Source organism: Globicephala melas, chromosome 15, assembly GCF_963455315.2.
Source record: "Globicephala melas chromosome 15, mGloMel1.2, whole genome shotgun sequence".
NCBI lineage: Eukaryota > Metazoa > Chordata > Mammalia > Artiodactyla > Delphinidae > Globicephala > Globicephala melas.
The window spans coordinates 8,897,624-8,924,561 of NC_083328.1; the positions used below are offsets into that span (position 1 = coordinate 8,897,624).

At 47.5% G+C, this 26,938-nt stretch overlaps 1 protein-coding gene and 1 non-coding gene across 3 annotated transcripts in view; both read left to right on the top strand.

Annotated features, from left to right (window-relative positions):
* Window positions 1-26,938, top strand: part of HIP1 (huntingtin interacting protein 1) — a 153,743-nt gene that overhangs the window by 102,189 nt on the left and 24,616 nt on the right. For both annotated transcript variants that reach the window (XM_030872024.2, XM_030872025.2), the window contains exons 3-16: window positions 3,652-3,794; window positions 4,033-4,089; window positions 11,857-11,937; window positions 14,015-14,091; window positions 14,537-14,598; window positions 18,095-18,235; window positions 20,210-20,267; window positions 23,429-23,504; window positions 23,597-23,737; window positions 23,950-24,047; window positions 24,411-24,483; window positions 25,054-25,237; window positions 25,764-25,852; window positions 26,226-26,342. In XM_030872024.2, the coding sequence (XP_030727884.2) occupies window positions 3,652-3,794; window positions 4,033-4,089; window positions 11,857-11,937; window positions 14,015-14,091; window positions 14,537-14,598; window positions 18,095-18,235; window positions 20,210-20,267; window positions 23,429-23,504; window positions 23,597-23,737; window positions 23,950-24,047; window positions 24,411-24,483; window positions 25,054-25,237; window positions 25,764-25,852; window positions 26,226-26,342 (1,397 nt within the window). The remainder of the gene's footprint in view (window positions 1-3,651; window positions 3,795-4,032; window positions 4,090-11,856; window positions 11,938-14,014; window positions 14,092-14,536; window positions 14,599-18,094; window positions 18,236-20,209; window positions 20,268-23,428; window positions 23,505-23,596; window positions 23,738-23,949; window positions 24,048-24,410; window positions 24,484-25,053; window positions 25,238-25,763; window positions 25,853-26,225; window positions 26,343-26,938) is intronic.
* Window positions 2,162-2,294, top strand: LOC115861391 (small nucleolar RNA SNORA25). Its single transcript, XR_004042775.1, has one exon. It is a non-coding gene; the product is annotated as a small nucleolar RNA SNORA25 (small nucleolar RNA).

Sequence of the window (26,938 nt, forward strand, 5' to 3'; positions counted from 1 at the left end):
CCCCCTTGGAGACATGCTCAAATGCCCTTCTCTGAACATGAAAGCAAAACAGAGGCCTTGGCGGCAGCGGTTGGCCTTAAGCCGACACAAGGGCTCTACCATGGAAATCAGAGCCACTTGTGTGAACTGGTTCACCCCAAACCAGAGGGAAGAAGATGAGAAGGTCAGAGTGGACTAGGGAACTGGTGATTTGAAGATTTTCGCCAAGTCCCCCACGCCAAGTTGGTGGAGGTCCTAGGCAACCACCGTCATGGGTCTGTGGCTTTGGAGGGAAGTGCAGGCCACCTGGCCGATGGATTCCTCGGGACCTGCCCTTGAGGTCAAGTCCAGGTGCTCGAGGGCTAATCCCCGAATCCTGGAGGAGAGGCTGCCAGTGGGCCAAGGCTCGGTCTCTGTGTGTGCTGGGGCCAAGCACAGGGCAAGGGGAGGCTGGGCTTCTGTCTGCGCTGGGAAGTTCCTTCTTGCCGGGGCTCAGCATGGTGGCTGCACCACAGCCAGCTGGGTTGGAACAACCTGTCTTGAAGTCATCCCACCCCCGCCCCTCCGTGGAGGAGACCCTCCAGGTTAGAAGGCCATGGAAGCCCAGCACTGCCAGTGCGATGCCCAGAACAGGTCAGGCCCTCAGGAAATGTGGCTAAGAGCATGTACTGCTCTTCACTGGAAGGAAAGCAGCTTGTCTTTAGCAGAATATGCTTTGGTTGGAATTAGGGCTTTGCTGCAAGATGGGGCTATAGAACCTCTACCGGGTACCCCAGAAGCCTGGCCCAACCGTGAGCCTAGCCGGACCTTGCCTTTTTATGCCCTTGATGCTTTACTGAGTCAAGAAAACCAAACCAAGAAAAGCCCTCATTATTGGTGGCCCAATTGATTTTCACAGGGAGTGACCCAGTCTTGACCCTTCCCTGCTAAGAATACTGATCAGTCAGTCTGGTGCAAGATATGAAGTAAGAGAGAGACAGTTGTCACAGGACAGTGTGCTCCTCTGGATGGGTGTGAGCACAGAGAGGGCCAGGCCTGTAGTGGCCGGGCCAGGTCACACCTTGCCAGGGAGGCTCCCTGGGGCCATGGAACAGACCTAGAGGGAGATTCTGAAATCTCATCTCTGGGGCTCTCTGACTTTCTCTGGGACCTCGAGTGGGCCCCGTGGGACCTCTGTGAGCCTTAATTCCCTTGTCTGTCAAATGAAAGTGTTGGCTAAAGAAGCTTTCAAAGGCCTAACATTCCAGCTCTGACATTCTGGGAGTCTCTCTGCCTCACAATTTCTAAGGGGTGGATAAATGTTGAAAAGATCCGCTCCATACAGTAGGGTTTTACAGCCTAAAGATCTCACAAAACATTTATTCTTTATCAGTACTTTTAAAGAACACCAGCTACCCTCATTACCCACTGAACGAGCATTTGGAAACCTGGCTTCATTGAGAAATGCTGTTCAGACAACCATCTATCCCTAGTGCCTGACTGGTGAACAGGTTGACACCCCCGACTGTGGTATCCACTCCTGGAGGGCTGAGGACTGAAGTCTTACTTTCTTTATATCCCCAAGTGCCTGACACGAATTGGGTGCGTTAAAATGCTTAGAAAATTAAAGAAAGACAGAAAGGTCTGCTTGCCTCTTTGCAAGCCGGGGTGCCCGGCCAGCTCCACACGTCCCTGGCTTCTGTTTCGGGAGATTGCTCTCCGGTAAAGGAGCCGCAACCTACTGTGAGAAATCATCTCAGTGGAGGGTAGGGGGCTGTCCGTCTCTCCTCTTGGCTTCCTTCTAGTCCCAGGGGGCTGTGCCTGAGGTGAAACCATAAGTTATTTCAGAATCACTCTAAGACCAAAAGCTGATTTCAGCTTCTAGACCCAAAAGTCCGTTTTCAAGGCAGCCCCTCTCAAAATGCAAATTTCAGTCCAGGGAGGGAACTTTACCACACTTTCCAGCTCAGAAGCAAAACAACATGTCTTTCGGGTGAGTCTCATAGTTTCTAACCTGAGGCAAGTCTTTCCTTAAATGGTGCAGTGCTTCTTACCTGAGCCTGGATTAAAAAGCCGAAAGTTCTGAGGACATTACCATACTTGGGGTTAATGGTGCCCGGTTACCGGGTGTGTGAGGCCTGTGTAAGCATCCATTACAAAAGAAATGTGGAAATCCTCTACTTGCCTCAGAAAGGGCTCCCTTAGGTCATTTCAGAGAGGGCTGATGGGACTAAATCCAGGAGCTCTTAACGCTGTGACCAAAGATTGAGTTCTCTATTGGATATAATATTAATAGTAACTCGGTAGTGCTGTGTTTTCCTGATGGAGATACAAGCCACTCATCCATGATTGGTGATGTGGGAAAGTAAAAATAAATGTAAATGTCTTCCAAGTTAAAAAACAGTGGGGGGGGGGCTCCCTAATTACGGAGGCCTGGAGCTCTGTTAAAGTCACTCGAGGCCAGAAGGACATTTATTACACGCAAAGCATGGCAGGCACTCCACGTGGCGGGTGTGTTTGGAATTGGATCTCAGAAGGAAGTGGCCCCAGGAGTCCGCATACAGGGAATTCAAGGTGTTGGGAAATGAAGGCACCCCTGAACGAGGCCAGGAAGGTTTTTAGAAGAGGTGGAGTGAAAGCGTCATTTTATTTACTTATTTATTTATTTACTTGTTTATGGCTGTGTTGGGTCTTCGTTGCTGCGTGTGGGCTTTCTCTAGTTGTGGTGAGCAGGGGCTACTCTTCGTTGCGGTGCACAGGCTTCACACTGTGGTGGCTTCTCTTGTTGCTGAGCACGGGCTCTAGGCGTGCAGGCTTCAGTGGTTGTGGCACACGGGTTCAGTAGTTGTGGCTCACGGGCTCTAGAGCGCAGGCTCAGTAGTTGTGGCACACGGGCTTAGTTGCTCCACGGCACGTGGGATCTTCCCGGCCAGGGCTCGAACCTGTGTCCCCTGCATTGGCAGGCGGATTCTTAACCACTGCGCCACCAGGGAAGTCCCGAAAGCGTCATTTTTAAATTTAGGGAAAATACATTTTAAACAAAGACTGCCTCTTTCAGGGTAAGAGCACAATGCCTAATGGGAGAGGAGATAGACGCTACCTGGAAGAGAAGCCAAGGGTGTCAGTAGCCAGGGGGTAGGGTCCCCAGCAGGGGCCAGGGCACTTGAAGAGCTGAAGCACACCCTTGCTTTGGAATAGTGCATAAGAAAGAATTTTGAGAGGCTGTATTGTGTTGTTAAAATGTTAGTGTAATTATACACACACACCACACCCTCCACTCACCTCCCCACAAAGGCCCTACCACAAACTCGGCAAACCTAGAGGAAGGGCAGAGTCTGTCTTCCCACAGCAAAGCCCTAATTCCAACCGAAGCATCTTCCCACTAAAGGCCAACCAGAGCCACTGCTGGCCCAGAATGCACTTATGCAAGTTAGGAAAAGACACCCCTCCCAAAAGACATGGCCGTCTCTTTGGAAATCATCTAATAAAATGGATTTTATTAGAAGGAAGCACTTTTTTGCCATCTGCCAAAAAACTGCCAGGATACTTGTACAGATCTGTGATGCCTTCATTATAAGCGGTGTCCTCTGATGGGTAGTGCCAGGCGCCATGAACAACACACAGCCCCCACGATGGCCTTTAGAGGCTTCATCCCAGGGTTGGTTGCCTTTGTTTTCCATGACCTTCCCTCACCGTGCATACTGGGCACCCACCATGAAAAGGGGGCGCAGACCTTTTGGTCTGTTGTCAACCGGCTGCCCCTCTCCAGCAACGCTGTGCTCTGCTGGAAGTTCTGCCACGTGTTCCACAAACTCCTCCGGGATGGACACCCAAACGTGAGTTCCTGGGGCTGCAGCGGATGGGCAGGGATCCAGGGACCCATGTGGGGAAAGTGCAGTTGCCTAAGTCACAAGAGCCACTGTCCACTCTCGCACAGGGGATGGCAGCTGCCCCCATCTCCTGGCCTCTTGGGTACCAATTTCATAGAGGGCTTCGTCTCTGTCCCATCACCCTCTCTCCTCCACCCCAGACCCATGTTTCACCATCCTCTGTCTCCTCTCCTTCTCTCTCCAGGTCCTGAAGGACTCTCTGAGATACAAAAATGAATTGAGTGACATGAGCAGGATGTGGGTGAGTTTGGACACGCACCCAGGGGCCACCTGTGCCACCTTATCCTTTCCCAGAGGCCACAGAACAAGGACTGTGGAATGGAGCAAATTCATCTCTTTCAGCTTGTTTAGCATTTCTCTCATGAACATCAGGGAGGGAGTCAGAGATGCCCCCAAATGGAACCATGATATCCACAGTCTTACCTGGGGTCCCTGGAAGCTGTAGGGAAGTTCTAGGGCTTGGGAGCTTCTCCTGCCGATGGCAGTTCATGTCATAATGCTCTCTGGGCATTGGGATCCTTCGGCAGTGACACTGTCACAGGTCCTACTTCTTTCTTCTAGTGGTCCCATTGGGGTCACAGTACATTGAGAACTGGCATTCCCAGTCCTTAATGCCAGTGGTTTTTCTTTCCTATCTAGGGATTCTCAGTGCCTTAGGAAGAGGGAGGAGGTAGGTGGCAATATCAGAATACATTGAAAAGAGTGGTTTTGTACACATACCGGAATCCCTCTAGATTCAAGGAGTATGTGTATGGACAGGAGGTAATTTGCCTTTTGAAGAATCTCCCCAGGTGATTCTGATGTGTCATTTTGCCCCACTGGTTAAGAACTACTATGTTAGCCCTTTCCTTCAAATTCTTACCTGTGTCTGTCTGCACTCACAAAATGTTAGCAATTATGTTGTCCAATCTACCCATTATAGATGAGAAATACAGGCCCAGAGAGGGAAGCAGCTTTTCCTATGTCACAAGACTAGTTAACCTAAACAAAGCAGAGGTTTGTCCCCCAAAACTTCCAACTGTATGCTAGAGAGCTTTCTATTACATTTCTGTAACATGGAAAGCTTAGGTCTTTTTCCTTTTTTTTGCTAGAATTTATCTGGTATATCTTTTTTCATCCTTTTACTTCTGACTTTTCTATATTCTTTTTAATATTTTTTACATATATATTTATTGCACTGTGGCCAGAGAATCAATATGATACTGATTTTCGAAGTATTTTTGAGACTTGCTGTGTGAGCTAGCTCATGGTCAGTTTTTGTTTAAAATTGAAGTATAGTTGATTTATAATACTATATTAGTTTCAGATGTACAGCACAGTGATTGACTGATTGACTTTTCTATATTCTTTTGTCTTAGAAATATACTTGTCAATAGCATTTAGTTGGATTTTTTTTAAAATTCAAGATGGCAGTCTTTGTCAACTGGATACTTACTCTGTTTACATTTATTATAATTCATAACATGTTTAGATTTATGTCTCCCATCTTATTTTATGCTATTTGTCCCATCTGTTCTGTTTCTATTTCTCTCATTTTTGCCTTCTTTTGGATTGATTGGGTATTTTCTTTCTCATTCAGTTTCCCCCTCATTACTAGTGGGAAGATAAAAAATAAAAGCAGAGGTTTTGGTTTTTTTTAACTTTTTGATAATGTTATCTAATAATTACAAAGTGCATGCTTACGTTACCAGCGTCTAAAATTCATATCAATGTCTAGATATCATATCTGTTTCCAGTATAGCACAAAGACCTTAGAATATTTTAACCCCATTCACTCCCTTGTATGTTGTTGTCATGCATTTTAATTTTTGTTGCTTTTAGACCCTAGAAGATATTTTATTTTAATTGTCTTATTCTGCACTCTTCATTTCCTCTTACATCTCAGGCCATCCATTTGGGATCTCTTTCTTTCTGCCTGAGTTATTTCCTTTAGAACTTCCTTTAGTGAGAGTCTGCTGGTGGCAAACAACCACTTTTACCTGATGGAGAATGTCTTTATTTCACCCGCATTCATGGAAGATATTTTCTCTGACTTTAGAATTCTGGGATAATAGTTCTTTTCTTTCAGCACATGGAAGGTATTAGTCAAGATGTCCTTCCACCGACCTCTGGCTTCCATCATTTTTATGAAGTCTGCTGTCAGACTTACCATTGCTTCTTTGAAGCTAATCTGTGTTTGTTTCTCTGTTTTTAAGTTCTTAGTATTTATCTAGGTGTGAATTTATTCTAGATTCTTTGGACTTTTTAAATCTGTAGATTATTATATCAGTTACAAAAAAATTCTCATTGTCTCTAAATATTGATTTGCTTCATTCTTTGTTTTCCTCTGAGACTTTGGTTAGTATTTTAGACTTTCTCACTCTATTCCCCATGTCTTTAAACCACTATTTGATTTTTTTCTACCTGTTTGTTTGTCTCTATACTGCATTCTGGATAATTTCACAGTAAATCTAGCTTTCAGTTCACTTATTCCCTCTTCAGCTGGGTCTAATCTGTTGCTAAACCTCTCCATAAGGTTTTCAATTTTAGTATCATTCTCATTTCTTGGAATTTTAGGTTTGGTTTGGTTTGGTTTTTTCTAATCTGCTTGGCATTCTTTATAATTTATTGTGCCCTGCATATATTTTAAAACAGTCTCTAATTTTTTTTAGGTTTGTTAAATATAGTGGTTTTATATATCACTTTTTATAATTCTAGTATCTAAAGCCCTTCGAGGTCTGTTTCTGCCATCTGTTGTTTTGATGAATTTTGCTCCTGCTATGTAGTTTCTTTTTGTATTTAGTTACTTTTCTACTGTGAGCTGCTCATTTTCCTGGAGATTTTTTTGGTGGGAATTCTTTGAATTCTAACAAAGGCCGCTTCCTCCAGAGGGAATTGGCACTTGCATCCATTAAGATCACTCTAAATTAAATTCTCAGCTTAAAAGTTATGTGAATTCTGAGCAGATCCCCTTGAGGACTGGCTCACGGGTCCAATTCTCAGCAGTAGTTTTTTCCGCCCTCTGATCACAACAGTGGTTTAAGGCAGTAGATTTTCTTTGCAGTCCTCAGGGGGGACTCCTTCAGTGCAGGAGTACATGTGTGTTATTTCCAATTTACCCTTAATTCCCCTGCACGGAGGAGGAAGTCTTTTGGCTCTTGCACTAGACTCCTCAAGTTGGGCAGGTGAGAGCCCTGCCTCCTGTTCACCACCTGGGCCTTAAGGCCCAGAAAACCAAAACTCAGGTTCACTTGGTGTGGCAAAGTGCCCCCTCCCCACCATTCCCTGAACCCATCAAGTCATTTGCTCTCTGAATATCTGAATTACTCAGTTCCTGGCCTGAGGATTTCTTACTCTCTTGCAAGTTCATTAATGCCTTCAAAGCATTTTTAATATTCCACTCAATATTGTTAGTAGTTTTCAGTGGGAAAGTCAACCCAGTTACCTAGCCTGCCTGCCTTGTTATCCAAAATAGAATTCTTTTAGGTCTTTTTTCCTATGTAATCTGTCTCTTCCATTTGACTAAGAGTTTCTGAAGTTAGAAACTTCTTTTACTTTTTTTTTTAAATTAAGATCTTATTTTTTTTAAGAGCAGTTTTAGGTTCACTGAACAATTGAGGGGAAAGTACAGAGTTTCCACATACCTGCCCTGCCCCCAAACATGCATAGCCTTGCCTAATGGATGAACCTACTGACACATCCATCACAATCACCAAAGTCCATAGTTTATATTACAGTTCACTTGTGGTGTTGTACATTCTGTGGGTTTGGACAAATGTATCCATCATACAGAATATTTTCACAGACTTAAAAATCCTCTTTGCTCTACCTGTTCATTCCCACCCCACCCCTACTCACTCCCCACCCCCACCCCCCCCCAACTCTTGGCAACCACTGATCTTTTTATAGTCTCCATAGTTTTACCTTTTCCAGATGTCATATAGTTGGAATCATATAGTATGTAGTCTTTTCAGACTGGCTTCTTTCAACGTAGTAATATTCAATTAAGTTTCCTCCATGTCTTTTCATGGCTTGATAGCTCATTTCTTTTTACTGCTCAGTAATATTCCACTGTTTGGATGCATCACAGTTTATGTATCCATTCACCTACTGGAGGTCATCCTGGTTGCTTCCAAATTTTGGTAATTATGAGTAAAGCTGCTACAAACATCCATGTGCAGGTTTTTGTGTGGGCTTAAGTTTTCAACTCCTTTGGGTGAAAACCAAGGAGCTCCATAGTTGAATCATATGGTAATAGTATGTTTAGTTTTGTAAGAAACTACCAAACTATTTTCCAAAGTGGCCGTATCACTTTGCATTCCCGCCAGCAGTGAATGAGAGTTCCTGTTGCTCTGCATCCTCATCAGTATTTGGTGTTGTCAGTGTTCTGGATTTCGGCCATTCTAATAGGTATGTAGTGGTATTTCATTGTTTTAATTTGCATTTCCCTGCTGACATAGGATGTGGAGCATCTTTTCATATGCTTATTGACCATCTAAACATCTTCTTTCATAAGGTTTCTGTTAAGGTCTTAGGCCCATTTTTTAGCTGGATTGTTTGTTTTCTTATTGTTGAGTTTTAGGAGTATATTTATATGTTTTAGATAACTGTCCTTTATCAGATATGTCTTTTGCAAATATTTTCTCCCAGTCTGTGGCTTATCTTCTCATTCTCTTGACAATGTCTTTTGCAGAGTAGAAGTTTTTGTTTGTTTTTGCTATGTTGGGTCTTAGTTGCTGCACACGGGCTTTCTCCAGTTGCGGGCGAGTGGGGGCTACTCTGTGTTGCGCGGGCTACTCACTGCTGTGGCTTCTCTTGTTGCGGAGCACGGGCGCTAGAGCACGCAGGCTTCAGTAGTTGCAGTGTGTGGGCTCGGTAGTTGTGGCTCATGGGCTTAGTTGCTCTGCAACATGTGGGATCTTCCTGGACCAGGGCTCGAACCCATGTCCCCTGCATTGGCAGGCGGATTCTTAACCACTGCGCCACCAGGGAAGTCCCAGAGTAGAAGTTTTTAATTTTAATGAAGCCCAGTTTATCAATTATTTCTTTCATGGATTGTGCCTTTGGTGTTGTATCTAGAGTTATCACCATACTCGAGGTCATCCAGGTTTTCTCCTTTGTGATCTTCTAGGAGTTTTATAGTTTTGCATTTTACATTTAAGTCTTTGATCCATTCACCTTTTACTTTTTTTTTAATATAATCCATTTTAAAATTTTTTATTCATTTTATTTATTTATTTTTGGTTGTGCCGGGTCTTAGCTGTGGCTGGTGGGCTCCTTAGTTGCAGCCAGCGGGCTCCTTAGTTGTGGCATGGGAACTCCTAGTTGCAGCATGCATGTGGGATCTAGTTCCCTGAGCAGGGATCTAACCCACGTACCCTGCATTAGGAGGCGAATTCTTAACCACTGCACCACCAGGGAGGTCCCCACCTTCTTGATCCTCATACATTTTCACATGAAGTATAGTTGTCTTTGATGATGAGCATATTTTTGCTTTTTCTACTTCTCACTACTTTCTGATTTTTCTATAATGAACAAGTATATCATAAAATATGAATTTTCATAGAAAATTAATACATTATGAAATACTGTCATCTACGGCATTGATGTTTTTAAACTCCTTTGATTACTCAACTCTCTTTGGTGCCCCTTGAGGCACCTTTCAAAGGATTCCTCTATGCTAGAGGAAGTAGATGCAAGAAGAAAATGTAGAAGAAGAAGAAGAAAATGTAGAAGAAAATGTAGAAGTCAAGAAGAAAATGTAGAAGTCAAGACTCACGTGGGAGCCACAGTTATTCAGTTTAAGGTTCTTTGTGCCCCATTTCCCTTTTCTTTTGTATATAATGGGGAGTTGCCAGCATCACTCTGCTAAGCCTAGCTTCTGCCCAGGCACCTAGGACATGACTGCATGGGCAGACTCCATGGGAAGGCTTCTTCTTTACCAGCTGGGTTTAGTCCCATTTCAAACCCCCATCCCAGGTATAATACCATAGATGCTTTTAGTCTGTTGAAATCCATCTGGAGGAGGTGTTTGTTCTCCTGTGTTTAGATAGAGAAACAAAAGAAGGGAGATAGCCCATAGTCAGACTGTGATTACTAAGGATGGGAGACTTAAGGTTCTTAAATGAGAAACATCGTCCAGAATTTACCCGAAGGATGTTTGTACACAAGATGATACTGTAAGAATGTTCATCGAAACATAGTTTACATAGAAAAACTTGTCTACAATTAAAACACACAACAGTAGGGAGCTGGTCTGGTAAATTACAGTACAGACTTATAATGTACTGGGTAGTCACGAAAAATAACGATACAGAAGAAAATTTAATAAGATGGAAAAAATTGCAGTATATTAAGTGAAAAAAACCATATTGATCCCATTTTATCTTTTAAAATAAAGGTGGAGCACAGAGGATTTCTAGGGCAGTGAAACTACTCTGTATGATACGATAATGGTAAATCCATGTCATTATACATTTGTCAAAACCCATAGGATGTAGAGCACCAAGAGTGAACCCTAATGTAAACTTTACTTTGGATGATAACAATGCGTCAGGTTCACCAATTATAACAAATGTCCCACTCTGGTGAGGGATGTTAACAGTGGAAGAGGCTGTGTATGTGTGGGGACAGGGGGGACATGGGGAATCTGTACTTTCTGTTCCATTTCGCTGTGACCCTAAAACTCCCCTAAAAAATTAACTCTGTTTAAATTGAAAAAATAACATTGTGAACCCCAAAATGTTAGCCATGATTGTAGCTGGTGGTTAGGTTAAGGGTGATTTGTTTGCATATGTACTTTTTTACATTTTCCAAATGTTCTTTCTAATTTCATTTTTCAATGTATATCAACATTTTATTAAAATTTTTCCAAATTTTTATTGTGGTAAAATACACATAACATGAAATTTACTACCTTAACCATTTCTTAAGTGTACAGTTGAGTGGTATTAAGTATGTTCATATTGTTGTATAGTCATCGCACCATCCATCTCTGAAATTTTTCATCTTGTAAAACTGGAAATCTATATCCATTAAACAATAACTCCCCATTCCCCTCCCCACCTCCAGCCCCTAGAAACCACCGTTTTACTTTCTGTCTCAAGATTTTTTACTAATCTAAGTACCTCATGTAAATGGAATCATACACGATTTGTCCTTTTGTGACTGGATTATTTCACTTAACATAATGTACTCAAGATTCATTCATGTTGTAGTACGTGTCAGAATTTCCTTTTCAAGACTGAATAATATTCCGTTGTATGAGTATATCACATTCTGTTTATTCATTCATCTGTCGATGGACACTTTGGTTGCCTCCATGTTTTAGCTCTTGTAAATAATGCTTCTATGCACATGGGTGTGCAAATATTTTCAAGATCCTTCTTTCAATTCATTTGAGTATATACTGAGAGATGGAATTTCAGGATCACATGGTAATTCTATTTGTAGTTTTTTGAGGAGCTGCCATACTGTTTTCCACAGTTGCTGTACCATTTTACATCCCCACTAACAGTGTCCAAGGGTACCAATTTCTCCACATCCTCCCCAGCACTTTTTTTTTTTGATATTAGCTTTCCTAATAGATGTGAGGTGGTATCTCATTGTAGTTCTTTTTTTTAATTTTTGTTGGAGTATAGTTGCTTTACAGTATTGTGTTAGTTTCTGCTGTACAGTAAAGTGAATCAACAATATGTATACATGCATCCCCTCTTTTTTGGATTTCTTTCCCACTTAGGTCACCACAGAGCACTGAGTGGAGTTCCCTGTGCTATATAGTAGGTTCTCATTAGTTATCTGTTTTATACATAGTATCAATAGTGTATATATGATTCTATCTGGTGGTTAGGTTAAGGCTGATTTGTTTGCATATGTACTTTTTTATGTTTTCCAAATTTTCAACAGTGGATGTATGTTATTTTCATACTCACAAAAAATATATATTCTTTCAAAAAGAAATCCTGGCTGTAGATCCTTCAAACCAATGTTCTTCGTGTTGACACCCCGCTTTCTTTCCTCATCCTGAAAGGGCCACCTGAGTGAGGGGTATGGGCAGCTTTGCAGCATCTACCTCAAACTGCTGAGAACGAAGATGGAGTACCACACCAAAGTGAGTCTTTGCGACAATCCTGCTGCCACTGCCAGCCATGCACTCCCCCCGCCCCTGCTTCCCCCACCTCCCCGCCCTGTCCCCTCACACCTGGCTGGGCTTAATTGTCAGGTTTTCCAGGTAATGAGACAGCCTGGCTTCTTAGGGAGTGTTCACACCATATCCCAGCTATGTAAGAGGAAACATTTTATAGAGTAACTGCAGTCAGGCCCCTGGGATGTGACAAGGGGCCTGGGATTTTGGCCCAGGTCTTCTGCACCTTTTGTTCCCCATTTTGCAAATAGAAAGAGGAACCTGATCTACCAGGTGGCCTTATAAAAATACTTCAGAAGCACTGACTTGACTGTTAATAGAAACAGCGCCTTCCATTTATATAGTAAGTTTCCACACAGGACCTTCTAATCAAGATATGACTTTAGCTGATATTTCTTTTTTTATATAAGATTTTTTTATATTTATTTTATTTATTAGTATTTATTTTTGGCCGCGTTGGGTCTTCTTTGCTGCACGCAGGCTTTCTCTAATTGTGGCGAGCAGGGCCTACTCTTCGTTGCAGCGCGCAGGCTTCTCATTGCGGTGGCTTCTTCTGTTGCGGAGCACGGGCTCTAGGAGCGCGGGCTTCAGTAGTTGTGGCTCGCGGGCTTTAGAGCGCAGGCTCAGTAGTTACGGCGCGCGGGCTTAGTTTCTCTGCGGCACATGGGATCTTCCCGGACCAGGGCTTGAACTCGTGTCCCCTGCATTGGCAGGTGGATTCTTAACCCCTGCGCCACCAGGGAAGCCCTAGCTGGTATTTCTTACACACTTAATGCATGTAAAACTGTGTGCCAAGTGGCATGTAAGATTAAGAAAAAAGGGTCTACTCTTTAGGCGTTTACAGATCTGTCGGAGAGAGAAGCTTATACACTTGCAGTAGCTGTGTAATAGTGCCGGGCAGGTATGTGTGCCTGCAGAAGAGTGCCAGGGATGTTTTGAAATGATGGAGGGATATGGCATCCTAAAGGGCAGAATGAAGGAAGTGGGTCTTGAGGTGGTCCTTGAAGGGTGGGTATGAGGCACATAGGAGGTAAGGAAGAATGGCATGCCAGGTGGGAGGGAAAATGGCCAGAATTAGGGAGCTGGCGGTGGAAATGGAGAAGGGGACCAGGTCATCATAATGTCCAGACTGAGTGAGGAAGTAAATGCGACCAGAAGGATAAAGGCACCGGGCCTGCGTCTCTGAGGCATATGAGCAGGGGTGGTGGGCCTGAGGGCAGGAAGGGGCTGCAAGGCAGAGCGCCGGGTGTTACAGCCAGAGAGGGAGGTGCCGGCGTGGAGGATTTCTTTCTTCAGAGCCTGAAGAACTCACACTGGCATTTAGAGCCCCCTTGGTGGACTGGCCACCCGTCTCTCTGTGCTCCCCTCCACCTGCCCCGCTGCCCTGTGCTCCACCCGCTCCAGACAGACCACACCGAGGAAGAGAGCAGGATCCAGATACCTGACAGCTGATGAGCCCACGTAGCTTCCCCTGACTGTGCGGGTACTTGATGTAATATTCTCCAGCCTTCAAGTTTATTTTACTGATTATGTTTTGCTAAAGTTAATGTGAGAATGGGTTTGCCTGCCCTGAGCTCACAATAGCCGCTTCAGGAGATGGCCAGAGGGCAGTGGGAAGCCTGGAGAGTATTCAGAACAGATTGGAAATAAGCAAAGGCTGCACTGCCTGCATGGTGTGGGTGTCAAGTTGAAGACCGACCGCTCTCACACGCTCGGTGTCATTGCACCACAGAGAAGATGTCCATGGCACAGGCTGTGAGCGAGGGGCCCTCCCCCGGGTCCCAGGGTTGGGATGAAGCCTTCCCCTATGATGATGGGCGGTGGGTGTTCTTTGCCGTGAACCAATCACAGGACCTGTGTGTGCGTGTGTGAGGCTGTGAGCGCTGCCACACCTCCCCAGGGAGCATGCAGGCACCTGTACCAAGCAGAATCCACCTGCTGCAGCCCGAGCTCAGCGGGGCTGGCTTGCTTGATGTCGGCTTAGTTGGTCTGTATAGAGAGCTCTTGAGGTGCCCTGTTCTGACTTCCTCTGCCTCCCTTCCAGAATCCTAGGTTCCCAGGCAACCTTCAGATGAGTGACCGGCAGCTGGACGAGGCCGGAGAGAGTGATGTTAACAACTTGTAAGTGGCTGTCCTCACATTCTGGACTCGATGAGAAAGAAAGCTTGGGTAGATGCTGTCACTTCCGGTTAGGGTCACAGAGGGCCTGAGGGCAAGGGCAGTGGCTGGGGTGGGGACTAAAGCCCCTGAGTGACTTGACCTTGGGGCCACTTACTCCTGGCGCCTCCTCAAGAACCCTTCCAGGGCGCCTCCCACTCCAGGCCTCCCTTCTCTGTGCCCCTCTGCCCTTTTTCTTTGCTGCTTTCACTGTTGAATTCGCCCTGCTTGATCTTCCAATGGCCTTAATACCCACTTAGGTCGGGGCTAAGAATTGAAGCTGGTGTGTGTGTGTGTGTGTCTGTGTGTGCACGTGTACATTGGCGGCAGTACAGGGCTTGGGGGCCGGGACAGGTGGAGCACTGGCCTCGGGCCGTGGAGTATAAGCTCTCTTTCCTCTTGGGTCCAGTTTCCAGCTGACAGTGGAAATGTTCGACTACCTGGAGTGTGAACTTAACCTCTTCCAAACTGGTGAGTCTCTCCCTCCCGTCTGGCCCAGGCTTTCCTGGGCATTCACCTAACCCCCAGCCTGGTTCCCTGCTTGGACCAGCTGGCCTAGCCCCTGTCTCCATACAAGTTGTGCAGTTCAGGGCCAGGGAGATGGAGCTGCCCACACTGTGTCTGTTCTCTTGGCCCTGGTGCAAGGAGGGGCTGAAGCCCAAGGGCATTTTCACGTGAGTGGAAAGACTGCGATCCCCACCCTGCTGACCTCCCCGCTAAGCCCAGGCCTCCAAGAGTCCAAAGACAGTTCCGGCCTCTGACAGACCCTAGACTGTGGCCCCAGCACTGGCTGGTCCTGTGGCCCAGGCTTGTGTGCTGCTCAGGTGGGCTGGCCCTCGGTGTATTTCTGCCCAGGTGGCCTGTGCAGTCACCCTTTCTGCCCCAGCATCCCGTGATACCTGGCTCTGTTTCCATATTCATTGATCACTTGGGTTATTAGCAATAGATGCTGAGCTCCTCCTCAAAAATCAGGAACCATGCCTGCTCACCTCTGTTCTAGCCCCATGCCTGGCATATAGCAAGTGCTCAACAACCAAGTTTAGAATGCTTGCTTTCTGCATGAACAGCAGTGAAGAAACAACAGGTGGACAGAGTTCATAAAATGTTGTCAACGGGCTTCCCTGGTGGTGCAGTGGTTACGAATCTGCCTGCCAATGCAGGGGACACGGGTTCGAGCCCTGGTCCAGGAAGATCCCACATGCCGCAGAGCAACTAAGCCCATGCGCCACAACTACTGAGCCTGTGCTCTAGAGCCAGAGAGCCGCAACTACTGAGCCTGTGCTCTAGAGCCTGTGCTTCCAACAAGAGAAGCCACTGCAATGAGAAGCCCGCGCACCGCAACGAAGAGTAGCCCCCGCGCGCAGCAACAAAGACCCAACTCAGCCAAAAATAAATACATTTATTTTTAAAAAATACTGTCGACATCCAGCTGAATGCTCTGGAATTATCTGGGGAGAATTAGCTAGAGTTTTCTAGAGAGAGCTCCCCCAAGTCTTTTTTTTTTTTTTTCCCCCAAGTCTTCGCACAAACTCTTCCATGGTTAAATGGCGGTGGTTTTCTCATCCCCCAGAGAGCAGTGATTCGGAATCAAGAGCATCCTCTACACTTTTCCCCACCTGCCCCCCATCCTCAGTCACCTCTTGTGAGCCACAGAAATCGAGAGAGCTGGTATTAGAAGACGTCTGTCCAGCTCCTGAGTCCTAGTCTGTGACCCCGTAAGATTGGGACCAGAACCTTCGGAAGGAGGCCCTGCATTTGCAACTGCGGGAAACGTGGGCCAATTACAATTAACATTTATTTGGTGCCCTTGCAGTGATTCTCCAAGTGTGGTCCCTGGACCAGCATCGGCATCACCTGAGAACGTATTAGAAATGCACACTCTCGGGTCCCACCCCAGACCTTCTGAATTAGAATCTCTGCGGGTGGGGCCCAGCCATCTGTTTTAACAAACTCCCCAAGTCTGCACTGTCCAACAGCGTTGCCACTGGCCACGTGTGACTATTTAAATTAATTACGATTAAGTAACATTCAAAAGTCAGGGCCTCCGTTGCACTCACCACATTGCAGGCACTCGGCAGCCACACGTGGCTAGCATATTGGACACACGTACAGAGCCTTTCCATCATCACAGAATTCTACTGGAGTGATCCTATGGGGGGATTCTGATGCATGCTACAGTTTGAGAAGCGCTGAGCTAGAAAATAGTTTTCAACCCTGGCTGCATATTAGAATCACCTGGGGGGCTTTTGAAACCCCACCCCAACCCTACCCCAGACCAATTAAAAAAGAAGGGGGCATGGAGGAGTTGCAGGCAGACATTAGTAGTTTTCAAATTTCCCCAGGTGATTTTAATCAATCTCAAAGCAAATGGGAAGGACCACTGCACTGTTGCCATGAACTTTATAGGACATTCTCATTTAATCCTTACGAGACCTCCTTACAAGACCCTTAAGAGGTATGTGCTATTAGAACCATCTGCATCTTACAGAAAAGCATCTGGAGGCACAGAGAGGTTGAGTAACTTGCCCACGGTCACACAGCTCTAGATGTTACTAGATGCCAAGGGGCATTCCTGGAAAGCGGCAGGCAGGCCGTGAGATGGAGCGGCCTGGGGTTCCTTGCCAGCGTGGAGCCTAAGGAAGCCAGGAGATTTGGGGATGGCCGCCTCGCAGTGACAGCTGCTTTTAATTTGTGTCAAGAAGAAAAGCTGCCTTTTAATTAGAACCGTTTGGGTTTTTGTTTTTTTTTTTCTTTCACTTGACAGACTAAGCCTGTTAACAGGGACTAGTACAGCCAGGGAAGGCCGAACACAGTGGCTCTGGGCTTTCCTCCGGGGCAGTCCCACTCACTGAGGGACTGCAGGGAAAGTCTTTCGGTGCCGGCCACGTGCAGGGTCTCCGGAGGCGGTGGGCAGCCTCTGCAGGGAGGAAATCAGCCCTGGCCAGTGGTGTGCACTCAGGGTCCACGGCCAGGCATCTAGGTGCTTGGTTTAGGACCGAGGGGCAAGGGGCAGGGGGTTAATGTGGAGGGGTCTGTGAGAGCAGTTTGCTTTCTGGAGCCCGGGAGAGTGGAGGGCAGTACTTCCGTTGACCGGCTCCCCCAAGGACCTCCGTCAGCCTTGATCCTGATGGTTCGTCCTCTTCCTGGCTCCTTGCCCTGGGTCCTTGTAGCCTCTCCACCAACTGTCCACCAGGGTTCCTGCATTTCCCCCCTTGTGGTGTTCCAAGAACCCTGTGACAAGCCAGCAGGAAGCCAAGGCTGAATTATTTCTTCGTGTTCTGATCAATGTTTGATAGTTTCCCCACATGTTTTCTCTTGCACAACCAGATTGGGTGCTTCTCAGGGTCAAGATCACCGTGAGACCAAGTTCATGCCTGAGACAGAGGGCTGAATTGGCTGTCCAAAGCCCCTTTCGATCCTGAAATACTGATTCCCCATAAAACGGAGGGCTTCCCTTGAACAAGAGCCCACCTCCCCATTAAATCAGAAACCTTAAAAGGGGATGTGTTCTTCCTGCCCATATGGGAGGGAGGTGGGGGAGGAAGCATGAAGCTCGTCAGACCGGAAGGAGGCATTTGGGGTGCTCCCCCCGTAAATCCCTCCCGCCGGGCTATGCACAGAGTAGAGCAAGTTCATTTCACCTGTTTGTGACACACAGAGCATCTTGACTGCCAGGGCCACAGGCTCCTGGTCTAGCCATCGCTGGCCACAGGGGCTCTGGTTTTTAACTCACCATCTCTCAGCAAAACCGCTTCTTGGCTTTGTGGCCACCTTCAAGTTACTTACTCCCCTGTATGATGGGGATACTCTTAGCTACCCCGTAGGAGTGTTGAAAGGGTTAGATGCATCACATGAGATCATGATTGCACAGAACAGGTCCTCGTGTGTTAGACTCCTGCCTTCTCCCGTCTGAGAAGGTTGCCTCTAATTTCCTAGCTCTGCTGCCTCTCCCCTTTCTGTCCCCTAGTGTTCAACTCCCTGGACATGTCCCGTTCCGTGTCAGTGACGACAGCCGGGCAGTGCCGCCTAGCCCCGCTGATCCAGGTCATCTTGGACTGCAGCCACCTCTATGATTACACTGTCAAACTTCTCTTCAAACTCCACTCCTGTGAGTATACGGGGCTTGATCTCTGGAAACTTCTGGCCGGAAGGAGGTTCACAGCCTGAGGCTGTCCCTGGAGGGAAGCAGCTCCCCCCAGTGCCCTTGGCTTTCTGCTCCTGACCCAGAAGGCCCTGGAGCTCCCGGCTGTCTTGAGAATAGAAGAGCAGGGCCAAGCCTTGCTGTGCTCAGGGAAGCACCTGGCCTGCCACAGCCGTGACTCGGGATGGTCCTCACCCTCCACCTCCAGCTCTACCACGTCAACATCCATATGTGTCATGTACGCTGCAGACCACACAGATGAGGACAGACCCGGCCTAGACCCACAGGAGCAAAGGCGGCCGTTTCCAAAGAGTTCATCAACACAGTCTCTTTGTACAAATGGGTTTTGTGGAGAAATGTAAAATATAAAACAGGGCTGCTCAAATCAATGGAAGGGCACACCTCCCCTAGCCACAGATCTTTGGGATAGTTTCGCGGAATGTATTTTGGAAACTACTGGTCTTGTGGATGTTCTTATCCGTTTATGTGCTTTTTTTTTTTTTTTTTTTTTTAGGAATATATATATTTTTTAACATCTTTATTGGGGTATAATTGCTTTACAATGGTGTGTTAGTTTCCACTTTATAACAAAGTGAATCAGTTATACATATACATATGTTCCCATACCTCTTCCCTCTTGCGTCTCCCTCCCTCCCACCCTCCCTATCCCACCCCTCCAGGCGGTCACAAAGCACCAAGCCGATATCCCTGTGCCATGCGGCTGCTTCCCACTAGCTATCTACCTTACGTTTGTTAGTTGCGCTTCTTATTTAAAACGATGTGTGTGGGTGCTGCTTCCTGAGGGTCTGCATCGTTAAACCGTATCCCCGATGAATCTGATGTGGGTGGTCCCTGGGTGACACTGTGAGGTGGCCATCGTGAAGGGTACACACATTCAGAGTGCACGGATGATGGAAAACCGAGAAAAATCAAGACGCAGATGGATATTAGCAAGGTTTTATTGCGGAAGTCTAGGACAAGGGGTACTCTGGAACAGGTCACTGACGAGGAGGAGTCTGGTTATTTAGACCAGAACAAGGGAAGCAGCATCACTGTCATTAACGTAGGAGGGTTTCATGGGAGGGAGGTTGGAATTCCATGTTCAAGGGTTAGAAGGGTTTTGGAGCAGGGGGGCGTGTCTGAAGGAAGCAGAGAGGGTAGACTAAATGCCAAGAAAAGAAGGCAGGCAGTTGCGTAGAAGCTCTGAATACAGATGAACTTGTTCCTAAGATACTACAGAACCAGTTGCGCACTAGGACATCCCCACTTCCTTCTATAAAGTGGTGAGTTGTGATAAGAGACAGGTAATTATTTGGGTTTAAAGGCCTTCTTTAAAGGCAGAGCAATACACAAGACCTTCGAGAACTGTGTGGTCAGGGAAAAAGGGATGCTCCATACAGTATATGCTTTTCTGAAAATAAATATTTTCTTTTAGAATAGATTTAGATCTACAGAAAAGTTGCAGAGATAGTTCAGAGAGTTCCCATGTACCCCTGAACCCAAGGGTCTCAGTCCTGCAGTCTTTGCCTGTCTCTGGCAGGCTCTCTGCATCTCTCCAGACTCATGTCTGTGCTGGGCCTCACCCAGTGTGCCCAGTGCACACAGCCCCCCGGAGAGAGCCCCCCTCTGGGGCCTGCCGTGGTCCACCCTGCTGCTTGGGTCAGGTCACCGCTGCTGTAGTCAGCAACGTAACTTCCATCCTGCTCTGTCGAGAGTGGCTTGCAGTCCAGGAGCAAACAGAAGGAAAGATCTGACTGAGAAGTAGCCCCAGAGTCCCTGCTGGCCCCACTGGGCCCTCTTGGTTTCCCAGGGCAACTCTAGGTCAAGAATGCCTTCCTGCAGGACTGGCCCCCAGCCCCAGGAGGGATGGTCCCTTCCCGCTGGGTCTTGCTTGCCCTCTGGTCCTCCTATTCCCTCTTAGTCTTTTCCAATTTCTTCCAGGTCTTCCAGCCGACACCCTGCAAGGCCACCGGGACCGCTTCATGGAGCAGTTCACAAAGTAAGCGGCTTCAGTGAGAGAAAGGAAGGCGAATCTAAAAGTGCTATAAAGTCAATTAATCCATGCAGGAAGCACTTGCTTTTAAATCATCGAAGGGTGAGGGTATCTGCTTTAATGCTTTAAAAAGCAAAGGAAAAGAAGACGGCAGCAAACCTACCAATGGCTGGGGAAGCTATCGGTTCTCTAATAAATCTCATAGAGAAAGACAGTTTCATTCATTCAGTCATCCTGCTTTATTCCCAGGGCTTCATCCTCTTCCATTTTTCTTCTCCCTAAGTTCTCATGGTTTTATACCGTATACATGCTGACAACTCCCAAAGATATAACTCCAGCCCAACCTTACCTCTGGATTCCAGGTTCACATCCCCAGTGGTCTATTTGACATCACTATACCAAACTTACATCTCAAACTAAACTCTAGGTTTTCTTCAAAAACCTTTTCCTTTCCCTTCTATCTCAATAAATGCTGCCCACCATCCACTTAGGACAGAGATCCGGAACTCACCATTTTCCTCATTCCCCACGTCCAATCTATAAGCAAGTTCAGATGATAATTGACAAAGAGGTCTTGTCTCTGGTCATATATCCCATCTCTTCCACTTCCATTGCTGTCTACCAGGACCCTCCGATATGGACGGGATGCTCTGGATTTCAGCTCTTGCCCTCTGCAATCCTATCCCCACCCAGCAGTTAGAACGACCTTGTAAAAATATAAATCCCTTGCTTACAACCTTTCAATGGCTTCTGATTACACTGAGAATCAATTCGAAGCTCCTCTCTGTGGTCTGCAAGGCCCCTACATGATCTGGCCCCTGCCCGCCATCTGTGACCTTGTCTCCAGTTCTCCAAGTGTTTCAGCCACGTAAGGTCCTCTTCCAGTTCCCGGAACATAGCCTGCGCTCAGAGGCTTAGCACGTGCTGTTCCCTGTCCTCAGGATGCTCTCCTCCCAGCCTGGCCAGCTCCATCCAGGTCATCTTCAGTCACCTCCACACAAAGGCAGTCTCTGGCCCCGCATTTGGGGTCTTTTTGCCTACCTTCTGCTCCTCCGACCCCACCCTCATATTCTCCATCACAGCACCCTGTTTACTTCCTTCCTGGTTCTTAGCATGACTTTTTTTGTTTGACTGTCTTGCCCATTATTGTACCTCTAGCACCTGATTCACAGCAGTCAATTAAGCCTATAGCATTCAATCATGTTTGAATGAATTAATAAGCTAATCAGCTAGTCTAGAAGAGGAAGAGCTTCTCTGACCAAAGGGGAAATTATTCTGGTGCATTTGGGAAAGAAAATTGGTGACGAGATGACAAGTCCAGCTCATCTTTCAATTAAGCATGCCCCAAGAAGAAGGGATGGAATGGAGGGAGAGACAGGAGGATGGGGCCGGCGAGGGGGGGGGAAGCATGAGCATGATGTTTTCCTTGTTAATTTCTTCACCCTTGACTGCAGGAAAAGCGTCGCCCCCCCCACCCCCAGGATCCCAAGCTTAGGCTTCTTTTGCTGGTTCCTGAGCAACAATCAGAGAGGGCAAGTTCGGGGTTGTGCTATCCTCCCCGTTTCCTTGTTCCGTCTGAAAAGCCTCGTATGTTTATTCTATAATAAATGACTTATTAAATGCTAGGAGACAGGCCCTGGGGCTGATTTCCTGGAATGTTAAATTCCAGTAGCTTAGGAAAGCAGCAGAGCCTATTACTGTTGGCTCCAGCCCAGAAAGCAGGGAACGTGTGGTCAGGTGATTCTGTTTCCTTTCATTTTTTTGAGCTTATAAAAGCATTTGCCATGCGTGCCGCCTCACCTTCTCTTCCACAGACACGGTGGCTGAGGCCTCAATGTCCCCGAATTCGGGGAAAGCAACAGTGATGTCACAGGGACAGTCCTAACCCTGGGGTCTGAAGGGTTATCGTGAGACCCCAGGAGTTTCGCTTATTGGGCTGAGCTGGAGAAAATTCTGTGCTGCAGAGAGAGGGTGCTGAGATCCCTGACCCTCTTTTATTATATCTCAGAAAATATGTCTGGTGCCCTCAGTTTTGTTGGCCTTCAGTGTTTAGATTCAAAATGGAGACTTGAGGAAGAGAAAAAATTGGGGTTTATTTATTCCCATATCCATCCAAGATTAGGACACAGTATAAATGGTTTTTCTTCAACCAATATTGCTGAGTAATTCCATGCCTGGTACTACTTTATTTTTATTTTTTAATTAATTTTAATCGGAGTATGGCTGCTTCACAACGTTAAGTTAGCCTCCGCTGCACAGCAAAATGAATCAGCCATACACATACAGATATCCCCTCCCTTTGGACTTCCCTCCCATTTTACCACAGTGCATTAGGTAGAGTTCCCTGTGCCATACAGTATGTTCCCATCAATTGTCTATTTTATACATAGTATCAATAATGTATATGTGTCGATCCCAGTCTCCCAATTCCTCCCTCCCCACCCCTTTCCCCCTTGGTATCCATACATTTGTCCTCTACGTCTGTGTCTCTATTTCTGCTTTGCAAAGAAGATCATGTATACCATTTTTCTAGATTCCACATGTATGCGTTAATCTACGAGATTTGCTTTTCTCTTTCTGACTCACTTCACTCTGTATGACACTCTCTGGGTCCATCCACGTCTCTATTAATGACCCAATTTCGTTCCTTTTTATGGCTGGCCCGGTACTATTTTAAACCTAGCTCAGCAGGGCCCAGTCTCTGCCTTCTAGAAGCTTATAGTCTAGTTGAGGAGATAACAAATAGCGCTCAAATAAGGTGAATTCATTAAAAAGAGATCTGCCTTAGTAATTAAGTTCCCTTCCCTCTTCGTATCATTAGTGGGTTTATCCTCAGAAATTTATTTTAATATTACTCTAAGCCAAACATTGCTAGGAAGACACATCTGCCAAACAACAGCATATATTCTACGGTGATGCAGAAATTAGTTTTTGGACTGTCTACTCTTCCAAAGGATTTTGTGGTTTGAATTACTCTTCCCCCAATCAGTGAGGACTGGCTATAAATAATCTCTCCCTGCAGCATCGTAATTGCATCCTAGCACCATGGAGCCCATCTCCTTGGCAGCCTGTGCCCGGGGGCTGGGCAGGCAGTAGGAAAGCAGGGTGTCCCCTCCCCGGGGCTGGTGAAGGCCCCCAGCAGCCCTCAGGCCTTTCTCCACCCTTAGGTTGAAAGATCTCTTCTACCGCTCCAGCAACCTTCAGTACTTCAAGCGGCTCATTCAGATCCCTCAGCTGCCAGAGGTAAGGCCACACCCAGGGAGCTGCTGAGTCCTGGAGGCTGTCTTAGAGGCTGGCAGGTGGGCAGGGTCTGAGGATGTGTCTTCCCTTTTCAGAACCCACCCAACTTCCTACGAGCCTCCGCCCTGTCAGAGCACATCAGCCCCGTGGTGGTGATCCCAGCCGAGGCCTCATCCCCCGACAGCGAGCCAGTCTTAGAGAAGGATGACCTCATGGACATGGATGCCTCCCAGCAGGTGAGGACCACTTAGGAGGAAGCTCAGGCCTTCCCGTTGCCCCCGGGGAGGGCAGGAGGACCTGGGACAAGTTCAGCCACCTTCTAACCCAAGCGCTGTAAGTGGACCTGAACCAGATTAAGAAAGTATCCGTTCCCACGTGTCGCTCGTGAGACCCACGCTGACCTCTCTGGGTCTCTAACCTTGTCCTTACTCCTTTCTGGTTGCCGCAGAATTCATACGACAGCAAGTTCGATGACATCTTTGGCAGCTCCTCCAGCAGTGATCCCTTCAATTTCAACAGTCAGAATGGCGTGAACAAGGACGAGAAGTGAGTCCGGGCTGTGGAGTTAAAGCACATGGTACAAAAGCTAAGTTAAGCCATGATCTCACTTGCCACACCCAACCAAAGAGGAATTCTTGGGCTTCTTCGGTAAATGTCTTGACCTTCGAATACTGGCCCCTTTAAAATCCCAGAGGAAAATCGAATGAGGCTGAAATACCCATGGACCTGTGGGTGGTAGATTAGTATCTGGAAACGCTGACAGTCTTAGTGTATAACTTACAGGATTTCAAAGAACTGTTCCCAAATTAACATCGACTTTTAACCTCCTCCCTGGGTCTCCTAGCTCGCATTTAAAAGGGAAGGGATAGAAGCACAGTGGAAGCAAACTTGCTGTCCTTCTGTTCCTAGGGATCACTTAATTGATCAACTGTACAGAGAGATCAGTGGGCTGAAAGCACAGCTGGAAAACATGAAGACTGAGGTATGAGCTAGGCTCTGATCTGCGTCTGGGCTTCACCGGAACATGACAGCTTTTAATATTAAATTTGCTTCACATCCACCCTTGTTGGGCCACATCTTGACCAGGTCGTTATGCATTTCCAGTGCACTTAACCCTTGAGAGCAGCATTTAAGCCGCGCTCCAGGGGCCCTGTGATAGTGGGAGATAGTTGTGATCACCAGCTGGCTGTGAAGCTGTGCGGTGAGAGACCTGCTCTTCTCACTTGGCGACGAGAAGGTTTGACTTGTAGCTCTGCTGGCACTTTGCAGTGTCTGGTGCGGAGGCTTTACCCTGGGACCGGCAAATGTCCTCTCCTTCATGCCAGCTGGTCCATCACGGCTCCCAGGCCCCTCTAACAGGACCAGAACTCCCCTGCCGTCACCCCCTGTTGTGGCTGGGGGGTGGCTTGTAGTGACCAGAAGCCTCCACTCTCGTGAGGCCTTGGGAGTGGGCCTCTTAGGAAGACCCAGGTGTTGATGTGGTCGGCGCTGGAGACGTGGCAGGTCGACCCCGCTCGGCCCGCCCAGCGCTCATCCCCGGGCCCTCCCGCAGAGCCATCGAGCCATGCTGCAGCTGAAGGGCCGCATCAGCGAGCTGGAGGCCGAGCTGGCCGAGCAGCAGCACCTGCGGCAGCAGGCGGCCGACGACAGCGAGTTCCAACGGGCCGAGCTGGACGAGCTCAAGAAGAAGCGAGAGGACACGGAGAAGGCTCAGCGGAGCCTGACGGAGATCGAGAGTGAGCGGCGGCTGGCACCGGGCTGGGCGTGAGGGTGGGGCCGGGGAGGGCGGAGCCCAGTGAGACCCCGGATGGAGGCTGAGGCCAGGCACCAGAGCCCCCGCCTCGAGTCTGTCCGGGAGGCCGTCGTGAATGCCAGTGTCACCAGTCAGAAGGGCAGATCGGTGTCGGGCAGGTTGAGAGCCCCACTTGAGGCCCTGCTGCGAACACGGAGATGGGGCTACAGAGGATGACGAAGGAGAGGGAGCCTAAGAAAATTCGTGGCATAAAAGCCAAAAACCCTGATAAAGTAAATGCTGAGCATGAAATGCTCAAGGCATGTATCAGTGGAGGGATTTGAATTAGGTGAATTCTTCATTAAAGAAGACCTCCCAGGGGACTTTATTTCAGTAGGGGTTTTGAGGGAGAAGGAGGTATATATGCTTGTGAAAAGGAGGGACGATCTTCTAGGGGTTCTGGCTTATTGGAAGGAGGGCAGAGGGTCCCCACCAGTGCAGACCCCTCACCTTGGTCCTTGACGATACAGGGAAAGCCCAAGCCAACGAGCAGCGCTACAGCAAGCTAAAGGAGAAGTACAGCGAGCTGGTGCAGAACCACGCCGACCTGCTGCGGAAGGTAGGACCCTCACCGCCCCCATCGGCACGCGCAGGCCCCGCTGCACGGGGGAGACGGTGACTTACGCCACGTGGCTTCTCCAGGGCTGGCGCCCCCGCCGTTTCTTGGAAACCGCAGCTCCCTGGCCTCCTGTATCTCGAGCTCCACCTTAGGTGCCAGCCCCACTAGCATTAGCATTATCCCCCATCTTTATCATTTTGGCAAATAGTTGAGAGTTGAGCATCTGAAGGTGACAGCTTCCTTCTAGGTGGGAAAGTGATGTCTGTGTCCGACTCTAGGGCACCCAAGGTCTGAATGGCGTCATTTCTTCCGGAAGGAAGATGGCCTTTGTGCTGGAGATACGCTAGTTCAAGACACTGTGCTTCTCTTACAGAATGCAGAGGTGACCAAACAGGTGTCCGTGGCCAGACAAGCCCAAGTGGATTTGGAACGAGAGAAAAAAGAGCTAGAGGATTCTTTCCAGCGCGTAAGCGACCAGGCCCAGCGGAAGGTGAGTAGAAGAAGTAGGTGGGAATTGGTGGGGGGGAGGGTGTCTGTCCGAGATGGAGGTGGGCCTTGAGCACTGCACAGATTGAAAGACCTCGTCATCTGCTTCACGAACAGGTAGAGCCCTGTGGGAGGGTGACAAGGGACCGTACAGGACAGGACGTGGTTACCCATGTGTAAGGGGTTAGAGGCATGACGTGATGAAGGGTCTGAAGTTGAGTGGGGCTCATCAGCTAGGACGAGTCTTGAGGAGGTTTTGAAGTGGAAGCAGGTGGATGTCAGAGAGGAGTGGCATTCATAAAGACCCACAGCCAGAACTCCCGTGAGTTGGGATGGGGTTGGCGGCAGGTCCGATTGGAGTAAAGAGATGTCGGGTAGATAAAATGGAATGCCTTACACTTAGAGTAGTGGCTTTCACGCTCTCCTGTGACCCAAGTGAAAAATACATCTAATGGAAATCAAAGTTTCACAGAGCAATACTTATCCTTATTATGTGAATGCATGTGGATTTTTTTTGTGGGGGAAGCTCTGTTTACTGCATTCTTTTAAAAATGTTAGCTGTGAATTCTTACTCATGGGTCACAACCCGCTCTTTGAAAA